Source organism: Hemitrygon akajei, chromosome 6, assembly GCF_048418815.1.
Source record: "Hemitrygon akajei chromosome 6, sHemAka1.3, whole genome shotgun sequence".
NCBI classification, from domain to species: Eukaryota; Metazoa; Chordata; class Chondrichthyes; order Myliobatiformes; family Dasyatidae; genus Hemitrygon; species Hemitrygon akajei.
The window spans coordinates 124147168-124160860 of record NC_133129.1 but is presented as its reverse complement, the minus strand read 5'-3'; the positions used below and the strand labels follow the sequence as shown (position 1 = coordinate 124160860).

The following is a 13693-nucleotide window of genomic DNA, read 5'->3' as shown; positions in this document are numbered from 1 at the left end:
AGAAGGGGATGGTGTTTTTAAAGGTAACAGAATGGGAATAGGCATAGTCCAGGTAGCTGTGACTATAATAGAAATCAGTAGGTAAGTAGACCTTGTCTCCCACAATCCAGCCCTCAGGATGTGAGCAGGCAAATATAGCCTCCCTGAGCATATGTACCTCTGGACACCATGGAACTGACCATGCAGAAACTCCTCTGGTGATCCATCATAGTCCATAGGTGAATGACAGAAAGGTTTGGATTATTAATTGGAGCCTTTGCGTTCAGTCAGTACCCACCTGCATTCAGGGAAAGCCTGCACTGCTGGTAAGTTCCAGTGCCTAGACAGCACAATATTATCAGAGCAGATTAAGTCATCTCCCTGTGCCTTGGAAGACTCGCAGAGCAGCAGAGTTCAGATTGGGAGAATGACGGGTATCTGTAGCGGCCACACAGAAGGATACAACAGCAAGGAAAGCGGGTCCTCGTGACCCCAGCTTCCATTAAGAGAACAAAGTAGGCACGAGAACATAGTTGGAGGTCATCCAGGAGAAGTCACTGATCTCAGTGACTAGAACCTTAGTAAACCTGGGCATATTTGTTAGGCCAGGAAATGGTGTCTTGCTTCCTCTGCCGAGGTCCTCACCCCATCATAAGTGGCCAGCCATGGCCATGACTAAAACCCTGAGTAATGGAGAACTGCCTGTGATGTCACTACAGAACGAGTCAAATGTTGAAGACACTTCACTCCCTGTTAGTCCACGCTGTAGGCTTGATAGAGTGTCTGATCTACCTGCAGAGATCGATAACGCTGGCTCGGGTGGAGCACCATTGTCAGTGTGGTATCACTTCAGATACAGAGAAAAGCAGAATCGCCAATGCAATGCACTCCTTTTACACTGAAACTTCCACAATGGTTCTAGGTGGAACTGCTGAGACCCAGGAAAGGAAATGGGTAAGATACGAATAGTGCCCCATTAGCTGTTCTGAAAGGCAAATATTGGGCAGCTGGAAATGCCCATCCAATTCCACAATTTCAATTTACTTAAGGCAAAATTGAATTTCTATCACATTCTACTGAAAATAGTCAGCTTTGTAGGTGAGAGGATCCATAATGGATGCTGGTGACACAGAGTAAGAGAAGAGAAGAAATACTAAATTGGTACTTTATATCCATTTCAAACAGAAAAAGTGCGCAGTTATTGAATGAGGCAAGTAAGGATTAATTCTGGCTCCCAACCTAATAAATATTGCTGGCATTTATACAGCCTCAATGCTGGGCTGTGTAAAATGATTTCAGGCTCAAGAACTGTATTATATTGTTGGCATTAAAACTGTCGACACCACTGGTAGCATTCTCTGCACTGCCTCTAAATTATGGGGTGAGAAATGGCAGGCAGAGGGAGAGGGAGAGAGGGAGGGAGACAGAGAGAGAGCAAACAAAGGCCAGAATTTTACTAATTCTGTCACAGTGCTTCCAGTGCACACTGAAGATTAGCTCCCAAAACCTTTCACTGACTGGGTACTCTATCAATAAGAGCTGAATTTCCTTATTTTCTCCAAGAGTTGATTTTAAAAGGTAAAAAAATTCTGCGAATATAAAGGAAGCACTAATGAACTTTAGTGTTATAAAGCTATACACCCCTTGGGCCTACTAGGCTGACAGAAAGCATCAAACATCCATTCCACTAATTGATTGTATTCTACTGACATTCTCATCAACTCTCCCCAGCAAGGGCTGGTTGGTTTTATAAATATTATCCATGCCTTTTAAAACTCAGCAATATAGGGACAAATCTACCACCATTGCCTTTCCTGTCATTCACACAGAGTAACACAGCATGGATAAAGCTCTCTTGGCTCATCAAGTCCAATCAAGCACCCACCTTATGGCAAACTGTGACTAACCCCATTTTATTCTCTCCACATTCCCACCAACTCCCCCCCCCCACCCCAGATCCAACCACTCAACAACACATCATGGGCAATTTACAGTGGACAATGATCTACTAACCTGAAAGTTTTTGGGACGAGGAAAATAGAGCACCCAGAGCAAACTCATTAGGAGAACATGTACATTTGATACAGAAAGTGTCAGAGGTTAAAATTGAATATGGACCACTGGATCTTTGAAGCAGCAACTCTACCAGTTGTGTTACTGTGCTAAGGATGCCTGCACTAAGATGCCTTTTCTTGACTTGGCCTGCTAACTTGGGTATTCTACCACGTACAAGGTCCAAGTCTTTGTGCATGATCTGCCATGTGTGCAGGAACTGGCCATCAGAGACAATGGAGAAAGTAGTGGGCAACAGATCATGGGGGTTGGGGAAAGGATTACTAGTGGGTGTGGGAGAGCCAAGCAGGTTCAGAGAGATGATTGGAAATGGTGGGGTGGTCAAGCAGTGACTACGATTTTGGCATTAACAGGTGGTGGGGGGGTGGATGGTAAGAGATCTCTGCTGGTGAAAATGAAAGAAAGCACCTACCTGGAGGAAGGTGGGATCTGCTGGATTCTCTGAGCAAGCTCTGGCTCTGTAACTCATGCCGAAGCAGGTCCTGTCCCTCTGGCCAAGGCTTGCATTAGTGCATGATAGAATTTTGAGCTTGCAATGATGCTGTACACCAGGTGATATTACTGTACATATATGAAAGCTGTTCTGGGCTAGTGAATCTGGCACACAGAATTGCAGTAAACAACTTTAGCTATTAGCTTTCTGAAAAGACAAAGATTTGAGCAGCTCTGAATTGGACAGTTCTGATCTTAGTTCATGTTCTAGATACTTTGTCTCCTCATCTACCCAACCTAATTAATATCTCCTTGTCTTTTAAAAGACTGAGCCACTGGAAGAGGAGTGCTGACTTCCAAAATTCTTTCTGATTCTCACCCCAACCCCTCTAAATGTCAGATTCTATTTTAAGAGTGTTCCTCCTTGATTCACACACGTTTCTTTGTACTTATTCTATGGAAATACTGAGCCACGGTCAGATCCTCAATAGATGAGAATGTCCTTCCCTTATTTTACTTAGTTCCTTGCCTCATTAATTTGGAAAAATAAACTGATTGTAGTTAGGAGAATGAATGTTCTGGCCCCATAGTGACAAATGATAGCCAAGCCAACACACTTTCCACCTCCCATTTAAGATGGTGGAACAGTCATCAGAATGGCATGATTGGCACAATTTGGATAATGTTTCTTCTTGCCCCATAAGACATCAAGCCGACTTTTGAGTCTTTAGCACCAACAATCTCAATGGAAAGTTAATTGGTGGAGTAGCTTCCTCACTAATGCATCGGCAGTCTCCAGTGATCTTGTGTAAAAGATGGCTTCAAGATGACTTTCGTACAAATTCATCTGATCTGCAGAAAACTATTTCCTTTCCAATGGGCACAGGGCCGCCTCTCTCCCACAGATAGACCCATATCTCTCACAAGAAGATGCAGCAGATGCCTGGCACCCCCCCCCCCCCCCACCCCCGGCTTTAATGACATGGATATAGTGGTCTCGTGCTTATGTTCCTGGGCAGAGCTGGAGCTTTGCCGAGTTCAAATCCCACTGTTGCAGTTTTCAGAATTTTACTTTTATTTTGAAAGATGCAGAAATTTAACAAAATAACATTGCGGATATTGTGAGTACTGACCATGAAGTTATTGAGACAATTATTAAAAACCCTAACTAAATCACTGATATTGTTCAAAGAAGAAAATCTTCTGTCCATATTGAGTCTGGCTAATAACACTGTGGTTCTATGTTCCCATTACTTAACCCTTCTGTGTTTTCTAAAATAGTTGAGCAGGTGAACAATGCATTCAACATTCTCAATAGATTTAATACTATACATATTTTAAAACATATGCAGTTTGGTCACCCACATGCTGTAGCAGTGCTTTGACCCACAAATAAAAGTTCTTTCATTACGACCCTTCTTCCGTGTTCGCTAGTTCACAAAGCCTGCATTTTCTATCCATTCCTAATTGCAGTTGAGAAGGTGATAACAAACAGTCCCCTTAAACCATTCCAGTCCCTCGGGTGAAGGCTGTCCCAGAATGCTGTAGGAGAGGGAGACCCAGAAGACAAAGGAGTTCAGTTGCAATATAATGAGTCAGCCATGATGTGCAGTTTTTTCTTTATTTAATTTTACAGCAAACTACTGAAATGCTTACAGAGGAAGGCCATAGGTCAAACAGCATTTTTCTTCCCAGAAGGCAATAAGAATATACCTCTAGCTCCAAGATGCAAACAAATGTCTCACAATTGAAACAATGTTAACTAGTTTCAAGAATTAGAAGCCATGAAAGTCATAAATCAAATGACGATTAAACAGATCTGGAACAAACTGTTTTTGGGTAGAAGTGATTAACCAGGCTTTATTGCTGCTGTATTGTGTTTTATAATTCTGCCAATCATTAACATCTCCATGTCCCCAACCCCCCACCAAAAAAATACATCTAGTCTAATCCTAACCCCATTTGTTTAGAAGAAATCATTGAAAACTAATTTTCTCCAAATCCTTGGGATTAACCTGTCTAATGTCAGAGGAATTCCATTTGAAGTTGGCAGACTAGTTTCTGTTACACATCGAAGTCCCTTGGGAGTTCTGGGGGCTTGGTGGGGAGCATGATGTTTGAATACACAGAGCAGTAAGAACAACTTACAAGCCACTTCATCTAACACAGAAAAAAACTTTCAACAAGATATTTTAACTTTCAACTTTCATCAAGTTATTTTAACACTTTCCTTGTTTGGCAACTGCAAAGCAAATTAAACAAAAAAAGCAAGATACAAATCTATTTAGTTACAAACTTTTATTCCCAACTGAAACATTAAGCATTGTGTTTAATTGCCTTTCTGATCAGTAAACATAAACTGATTATAGAGCGCACTGTTGACCATGTGGCCCGATATAATTCTTTAATCATTTTCTGTAATGTGGACTTCAACTACTTTGCCCTTAGACAAGTGAAAATATGACAAAGTGAATGTGTGAACTTTAATTTATCCTTCGAAGTGATTTACTTCCTTGATTGCAGAATGGGGCTGGATATCTGATGAATAAACAAACATATGAACCGTGCTGTGAAGAGCAAACATGCCTAATTGTTAACCATTTATATTGATCAACAGATTAAGCGAAAATACAGACGTATTCCGCCTGCACTTTACCACTTGTCTTTCTAGTGTCCAGTTCTATTTTAAACCTTGGCTGACTGAAAGGCAGGGTGAAAAGCAGTCACACCAAGAGCTCAACTGAAAGCTTTACTGATCCACATCAATAGCAGAACTCACTCTTTAACACCAGTTTCAGGAGAAACTTTTTATATGAGAATGGTTGATATGGAGTGTAGCTCTAAAAGGAGTTATTAACATACCCAACACTGTTGCTCTTAAGGGCAAACAAGGTCATACATGAGGTAGGACACAGAGAGCGTGGAGTATGTCAACAAGAACACTCAAGCACGTCTGATTCTGAAGTGAGGGAGGCATAAATAACAAGAGGGAAGTGTGGGGCTTGATTCTCCAGTGTGAACATATTGTCGTTCTCTGCAAAAGGTCAGTGGAACAGCGTGAAGCTCATTGTGAGAAAACATACTCAGTCTTAACTGTTTGCTTCTGCCCCAAGGGCTGGCAGAAGAAATAATCTACTTGAGAGTTCTACTGATCTGAAGTATTCATTGAGTTAGGGACTACATTAAGTTGCCGAAATGGATAAGAGTGAGGTGCATGTCAGATAAAGCCACTTGATTCCATTTCAGGCAGCTTCATTTTTAAAACTTTTAGCAACCAGCTGCTGCATTTTCTCAAAGACTCCTAATTCCAACACTTCTGGAAGTACCACATTTTTAAGAGTTAATTACATGATTAATAATTTGCAGCTGCCTTTCGAATCTGACTTCTTTTGGAAAGCTGATAAATATTACATGACCAAGCTTTCCATTTAGAAACCCTTTGCAACTCTTCATTCTGAAGAGTTTTACTGACTTTAATCCTTCTAAACAGCAATTGGATTTTCTCAGCAAGGATCAATAATTCTCCCAGGAGAGTTGATTTTACTCTCTTTTTTTAAAGAAAAAGCAAACCCCCAGTGTGCCAGTGATGTCAACGCCAACCTTTCAACCTTAATCCTGGCTCAGTGATTGAAAGCACTTTGGATCCAGGATAGATGTAAACAAAAAGGCTTGGAGAAAGAATTACAGACCTGCAGTGTGAAAATGCCAGTGCCGAAGGGAACAGAATTTTAAAGGGGCCACAGTCAGATGGAAAATCTCTTTCAAGGCAGCTTGCCAGTTCATAAATACTGAGAATTGTATTCTGACAACAGAATGGATCACCAGCATGTATCAGACATTTACAAAAATATACCACAAACAGCCACCACACTTCGACATTCCTATACCAAGCCAAATGCGGATTACCCCAAGGGCTTGGATTGAGACAGAAAACTTCATGTCAGCAAGATTTTTTCACACAGAACTCATTATTGCAGAGTGACTGACACACGGCAGAGGGGCTCAGCCTCATTATCCTGAACAGACTTTTCAAATTAATCCCAACTGCACACTCTGCCGTGAATACATGAATCAAGAGAAAGTTCATCAAATAGGACATTAAAGTTAGGACTTCAGAGAGAGGTGCGAGTGCAGAACGAGCTGCCAGTAGAACTGGTAGATGCCAGTCCAAATGTAACATTTTAGAGAAGTTTGGATAGGCACATGAATTAGAGAGGTATGGAGAGCTATGGGCTGGGTGTTGGTAGATGGTATTAGACAAAAAACCAGGCTGGCAAGGCACAGATGGGATGAAGGGCCTGTTTCTGTGTTGTATAACTCTCTATAACTCTACATGTGCTCTGTGCTCTATAACTCTACATGTATATGTGATCCACTGCCTGCTTGCCAGTGTGGGCAATCAGAAATGAGATCTGCAGAGGCACTGTGGGCTAATCAACACCTCTTGCTATGTACACCAGTCCAAGGACTCCTTGGTCCCCTTCTCTTGGCTTTTTACATCACCATCTTTTCTTCCCTTGATGGTGCGAGATGGTTTTCTATTTCAAAATCTCACAAGATGCATACTGGCTAAATCTCTGCTGCTATAGAAACACAATGGCACCGAGCTATCTGTGACCTGCAGCCATATTTTCCACCTGAATGCACCTTCTCAGTAAAACTGAGTAAAGGGCAAATACAGTCATAGCCCGACTGTCACAGGAAAAAATGGAGTATATCACCAAGGAGGTCTCACTCTGGAGTAATTGGTTGGGTCCAGACCAGGTGTGACAGCATATTTGTGCATTAAACTTGGCCAGCAGCTTGGTTTGAGCTGCGATTATTCACTCTCAAAATTCTACATACTGTCAATTAATGCAATAAAGACCAAAGAAAGATGAGTAGCAAAATGATGGACAAACTTAGTGCAGCTCAAAACAGGAAGGCAGCGTCTGCCCAAGTATCAGAGGGTTAACCTCCGAACTGTTGTGGCACAGAGTGCGAGTTCAGCCTTCGCGAGGGAGGGGTTGAAGTCACAGCCAATAGAGAGATTAGAAGTTCTGACCAAGTTCCAGAGAGGAAGGATTACAAATTGCAATTGCAATACTTCCATTCTTGCTGTGGCATCACATGAAGAGATTTAGCATTCTCTGTGCTCTTGGCTCAATATATTTCTATACATTATCCAACTGGGAAAGAAAAATCTTGAAAATTGCTGAAAATTCAGGTTTGCAGCTCAAGGAACTTTTAAAGAACTTCAACAGTTCCTTGGAGAAAGAGGGCAGGCTTTGCCAAAATATACTCCACCCCATTGCAGTTCTATCACGCAATAAGCTCCCAACTTGAAAATTGGAAACATTTACCCATCCCACATATGTAGTTCAGCCATTCACAATTAGACTTAGTTCTCTGGTGCTAAGTATCTGGAAGATCACCATTAATGGCCTACAAAAGAATTTTCTTGTCCTTTCTACACATCTGATTCCCACCACCTCTGACGGAAACATGATTTAAACAACGTGCTCCTCTTGAAACACCTGGCCATCAGCATTACCCCAAAGACCCAAAAGAAAGATTGTAAATTTCAAGCAGTACAAAATTGATAAATTACAACATGCAAAGAATAGATGTGACTGAGATCAAGCTCCAATCCGCAAATTTGAAAAGAATTACAGCCATTTTGTGCACCAAATAATTTCATCTGGTGCCAGCGACAGGGAGGTAATGGATACTCTACATTGCTTCAAAACTGTAGAGTTTATTTTCCTCTTAACAGTACTTCAATACACAGTAACTTAGAGATGCTATATGATGCAAGAAGCAACAAATTAATCCCTAAATTAAGTGCCAGCAATTGCAACATTGCCAGCACGGTTACCTTTGTAGTTTGGCTCCCAACACCATATTATAAAGATGTTAAACTCAGCAGCACATGTTGCACCACAAAGCTGCTGGACTGAATGTGCCGTGCTGTAAACTCCTGTAAAGTATTTAAATAAACCAACTCTCCACCATGGTTGGAATGCTAAGGCAATTTAAGTGAAGGGTTTAAGATTACACTCAGTGGTGGGGGAGGTGAGAAGGGGATGAGATGAGCCATTTTGCTGCCTGGCACACACTTTGATGCAAATTATGCAGCAGTTGGGTTCTGCTTCAATCCAGTTCTAACTTGCATCCTTTTGTGCAGTGGAAGCACTGCTTTAGCTGTCCAGCACATCCCCAAACAACCTAATACAGTTAGCAAGTTCATTCTTCTGCATTTTCCTAACATAAGAAATGCAAAACTTTAATGAGGATTCGTAAGATATTGCAAAAACTTTTCAAATATCAATGGATTCCATATTCACATTTCAGTATGAGCGCTTTAAACACAAGGAAATCAGTAAATGTGGTGGAGAATTTAGGATTCCTGAGAGCTATTTATGCATTTATCTCTTTTTAATAACAATCTCCCAATGACAGCTATGCATTTGTAAGGTTAAGGATGCCCACAGAGATTTTAAAAAAACAAGGTGTCAAACCCTGCTTTAATCAAACGCCTCCAAATGACCCGAATTCAATACTTAAAGAGCAATTTTGTCCACCCCCTCAGCTGAACAAGGGGAAAAAATGTACATCAACGATTTAAAATGTTCCCCAGTCTTTAATTAATCACAGGTCCACAAGCTTAATTTGACATAAAGTGTTATTTTAAAGCAGCCTGTTCAGAGTTACTCACTAAATTAATTGTGACATCCACATATTTTATTACAGTTTACTTGCCCTTAGTGAAAAGACCATAACTTTATATTTTTAAGAAGTGCAAGCTGTAGCGTTTCTCGGCACAATGGGAGATTTTCTCTGAAGTTAAAACAAAGCCAAAATACTCTCAATCACATTCCTCAACAGTAGAAGAAGGGAACACAATTATATCCTGCTCTATAACAGTGACAGCACTAAAGAAATGCTTCTTATGCTGTGAATTGTTCTAGATATCCTGATATTGTGAAATATACAATCTAAAACCAAATCCGTTTGTCTAGAAATAAGTTAAGCCATGTGTCCCAGAAGTAAAAATCGCTCCAGTTTCAGCTTTCCACAACACATAGTCATCCTTTGCCACTGGCAATGACACCACTGAGAAGTATTCACTGGTGCAGAGGTAGAAGATAGAATGAGAGAGACTCCTGTTGCTCACCATCCACTGTGTACAGAAATTTAGTGCACACACTTTGTTACAATGTAAAATGATTTGCCACTGACACTTCTGGGAGGGCAAACTAACCTTTGAAGGTGGAAGGAAGAAAATAAGCAATAATGGTAAACACAAGGAATTTCTGCAGATGCTGGTTCTTGAGCAATACACACAAAATGCTGGAAGAACTCAGCAGGTCAGGCAGCATCTACAGAGAAGAATAAACAAGTTTCAGGCCAAGACCTTCACCAGGACTGGAAAGCAAGAGGGCAGAAGTCAGAATAAGAAAGAGGGGGACGGGAAGGAGTACAAGCTGGCAGGTGATGGGTGAAACCAGGTGAGGGGGAAGGTGGGTGGGTTGGCGAGGGGGAGGTGTGAAGTAAGAAGCTGGGAGGTGATAGGTGGAAGAGTAAAGGGATGAAGAGGAAGGAATCTGATAGGAGAGGACAGTGGACCATAGAAGAAGGGGAAGAAGGAGGGGCACCAGAGGGAGCTGATGGGCAGATTAAGGGGAAGAGAAGGGATGAGAGGGGAGCCAGAAAGGGAAATGTTAAAAGAGGGAAGGAGGAACGGAGGAAAGATTACTGGAAGCTGGAGGAATTGATGTTCATTCCGTCAGATTGGAGGCTACCCAGACAGAATATGAGGTGTCTCTCCTCCAACTCGAGTGCAGCCTGATTGTGGTAGTACAGGAGGCCAGGACTGATACGTCAGAACAGGAATGTGAAGTGGAACTGTATGGGAAGCCACAAGGAAATTTTCTAGTGGATGAAGCAAAGGTGTTGAACAAAGCAGTTCCCAGTCTATGTCAGGTCTCACTGATGTACAGGAGTCTGCACGGAGAGCACCGGATACAGTAGATTACCTGGACAGACTTACAGGTGAAATGTCACCTCACCTGGATGGACTGCTTTAGGCACCGAATGGTGCTGAAGGCGGAGGTGTAGCACTTGTCTTGCTTGCAGGGTTAAGTGCTAGGAGGGAGATCAGTGGAGAGGGACAAAGGGTCAAGGGTTTCTTTTTCAGTTTGCTAGTTGTCAAAGTAGTTTCAATACATGTTTGATTTATTGAAGTCTGCAAACTGGAGACAGTTTCTACACAGGGAAGTTCTGAAGGCAAATTACTCACAGGCTTATAACTGGTTTCTGATTAGTGGAAGGTTGAATATTCTGCTCCAAGGAGTGCAATGGGGTGACATAATGGTGTCAGTCTGTGGCTGAGGTAATTAGATAACTTTCTTAATTTAAAAAAAAATTGTATCTCAGGTCATCCATTTGAACAAAACCAAAGCCCAAATTCCAGCATTTTCAGGAACCATTTCTCCTCTCCCTAACCCTGCCAGGTTAGATGTCTCCCAACTTCTCAATAATGCCAAAGTCTAGAGCTATACCCAGCCATTGATTTCCTGGGCTGAATCAGTACACTGTGCTCCTTCTCCTTGGTCCTACTCTTGTCCCAGTCCCAATATTTCCCCTCCAATTTGCGTCTGAATTTTAAACTTTTTTTCTCCTTCTCCCATCGATTTCTACTCTCTCTAGCTTCTCCAAGACGCCTACAGCAGGAACCTTCTCTTGTCCTTTCAGTATCCTTTCCCTCCCTTGTCTCTTCAGGATTTTCCTGATGATCCCACAGTCCGTGGGGAGGGTAGGTCTAGGCTCGGCTATGGCTACCAGAACCCCAGGATACTGCTGATGTCTTTACCACAGCCACACCACGTCCCAGAAAGGGTCTGAGGATGAAGTCCACTTCATCCAACGCCAGCCAACTCTCAGGCTTCTGAAGCCCATCGAAGAGTTTACATGGAAACGACAACAAGCTACCCGCCCAACCCCAGCGGGTCAGGGCAGGAGGGGCAACAAGGTCCGCGGAACTCACTCCAACATTCAAGGCGCTGGAGGGACTCAGCGGATCAGACGGCACCTCTGGAGGAAATGAACAGTCAGCGTTTCGGGCCGAGACCTTTCGTCGCTACTGGAAAGGACGAGGGCAGAGGCTAGAACAAAAGGGAGGGGGGCTCGAAACGTCGATTGTTAATTTCCCTCCCTGGATGCTGCGTGACTTGATGAGATCCTCTAGCACTGTGTGTGTGTTTTGCTCTGGACTTCCAGCATCTGCAGAATCTTCAGTCCTGTGTTCACACCACCATTCATACCCTCCTGTATCCTATCCCTCTATCTCCAGTCCTGTCCACACGCACATCCACTAAACGTCTCCATAACTTTCTTCCGATCTCATACCCCCAAGCCTCCTTCCAACCAGCCCAGATCGTCCCATCCGCCGAAAGACCGAATGCCCTTCACATCCGATGCTCCCGGTCCTCTTTCCCCGTCTGATATCCCCCCCCCCCCCCACCCCGCGAGACTCTTCACCTCGGTGTTCCCATCTACCGTTGAACTATCGTCCCATTTAGCGCCATCTCAGACAGTGCTTCCAAGTTAAACTGTCCCCACAAATGTCCCAAATGTTCCAACGCTCTCGGATTGGGGAGAGGGGTCGGGGTTCAGCCATGACCACCAGAGCCCGCATTAGAACAATGCGGGCAATGACTCTGCATTGTTCCGCCAGTGTTAGTAAAACAAGCTCGAGCATCAGAGCCGCAGTACTCTCCCTCCAAGTCCCTACTCGCCTGTTGAACCCATCCATTCTGCCCGCACTACCGACCCGCGGCGGTGTCCTTGCCCAGCGTCATGAACTTCCCGCGGCAGTCAACTACGAGAAGTTCTCGAATGAGATTTCGTGCACTGTACCCGCGAAAATCAAAACTTAAGCTCGTCCCCGAGTCACTTCTCCCCACTTGCTCACCTAACTCCCGTCCCTTCGAAAAACAGGGGGAGCGCTGCATTCCCAAGAGACAGCCCCCGTGAGAGAGAACTTCGCCTCGGACAGATTCCCATTCAGATTTTCAATCCCCAAAAGAGTCTTAACTCGCGTTCGAGTCCAGCAGCAAACAGTGTGATCATCTCGTCGAGTACTGACTCCCTGATTTACTGACCCCCACACTGTGCAATCCTTGCAATATCCCCCCCCCCCCCGCTCTTCGAGATCTGAACATTCTTCATTTCTTTCGCACACAAAGCCATCCATCCCAATGCTGACTTACATGTAAGATAATGTGATGTCTTCCTCAGCTCCGATTTCCGTTGATCTCTCTCCCCCTCTCTCTTTCTATCTCTCCTCTGCTTCACTCTTAGTCTTTTGAAACTACTTGGAGCTGGTAAAACATTTACATTACCCCGGCAGCGACGTCACGCTCACGTGATAGAAACTTTACCTTTCAAAACAACGGGTCTAAACGTGTTAACTTTGGTAAAAGCTCTGTCAGTAGCTAATTGCAGAATGTCGTCTCTTTGTTCTCGGCTTCCTTTCGCCTTTTGCTATTCTGACCACTGCACCGATCGATAATACTTCTGATCAGATCCCGTTTCCTCTTCTTTCTGTTGTCCCGAAATAAGAATAATTACCATTAAGGGTTAAGAGGGAGTCGTAATAGCGCGTGAAATACCTTAGCTCTCCGCTGGGGCACTAATAACGAGACTCCCCCAGAGTAACAAGACATGAACCAGTTTGGAGGACCAGTACTCTTAGGGTAATAGAATAGTGTGCATATTCTAGCACAATGCATAACGAGGAGCTAGAGCGGGCCACTAGACTCTCAAGCCTGCAACACCTTTCAAAATAATCATTGCTGGTCTTCCCCATTCCTCATCTCCTCTTCTGTGTCAGTTCTCAATAGTCCTTAATTCCTCTTTTTAAAAAAATGTATTTACTTTGTCTTAAAATATCTCCAATGATCTAGCCCACACTTGTCCTTCTGGGGAAAGAAATTTCTGTGATCTGCCAGCCTGCTCAGTTTTATAAGACTGTAATGGTTATTCACCTCTGGTTACAAGGTCCCTTGCCTTCTAAACTCAGTCGCTGACACTTTTAAAATCACAAGCAATTGTAAGTAAATTTCCAACTTACAGTTGTTCGAATTCTGAGTGTAAACCAAAGGTTCCCAACCTTTTTTATGCCATGACCCAATACTATTAAGCAAGGGATTTGTGGAACCCAGGC

The 13693-nt window shown here is 43.2% G+C and overlaps 1 protein-coding gene across 4 annotated transcripts in view; it reads right to left on the bottom strand.

Moving 5' to 3' along the window:
* The window catches only part of mdka (midkine a), an 86015-nt gene extending 72944 nt beyond the window's left edge, over positions 1 to 13071 (bottom strand). The window contains exon 1 of one of the 4 annotated variants that reach the window (XM_073049185.1): positions 12909 to 13071. Coding sequence is in view for 2 of the 4 variants with exons in the window: in XM_073049182.1 (XP_072905283.1) it covers positions 12440 to 12531 (92 nt within the window). In the remaining 2 variants the exon portion in view is untranslated. The other 3 variants (XM_073049184.1, XM_073049182.1, XM_073049183.1) reach the window with 3 other exon arrangements.
* Between the last annotated feature and the right edge of the window lie 622 nt (positions 13072 to 13693).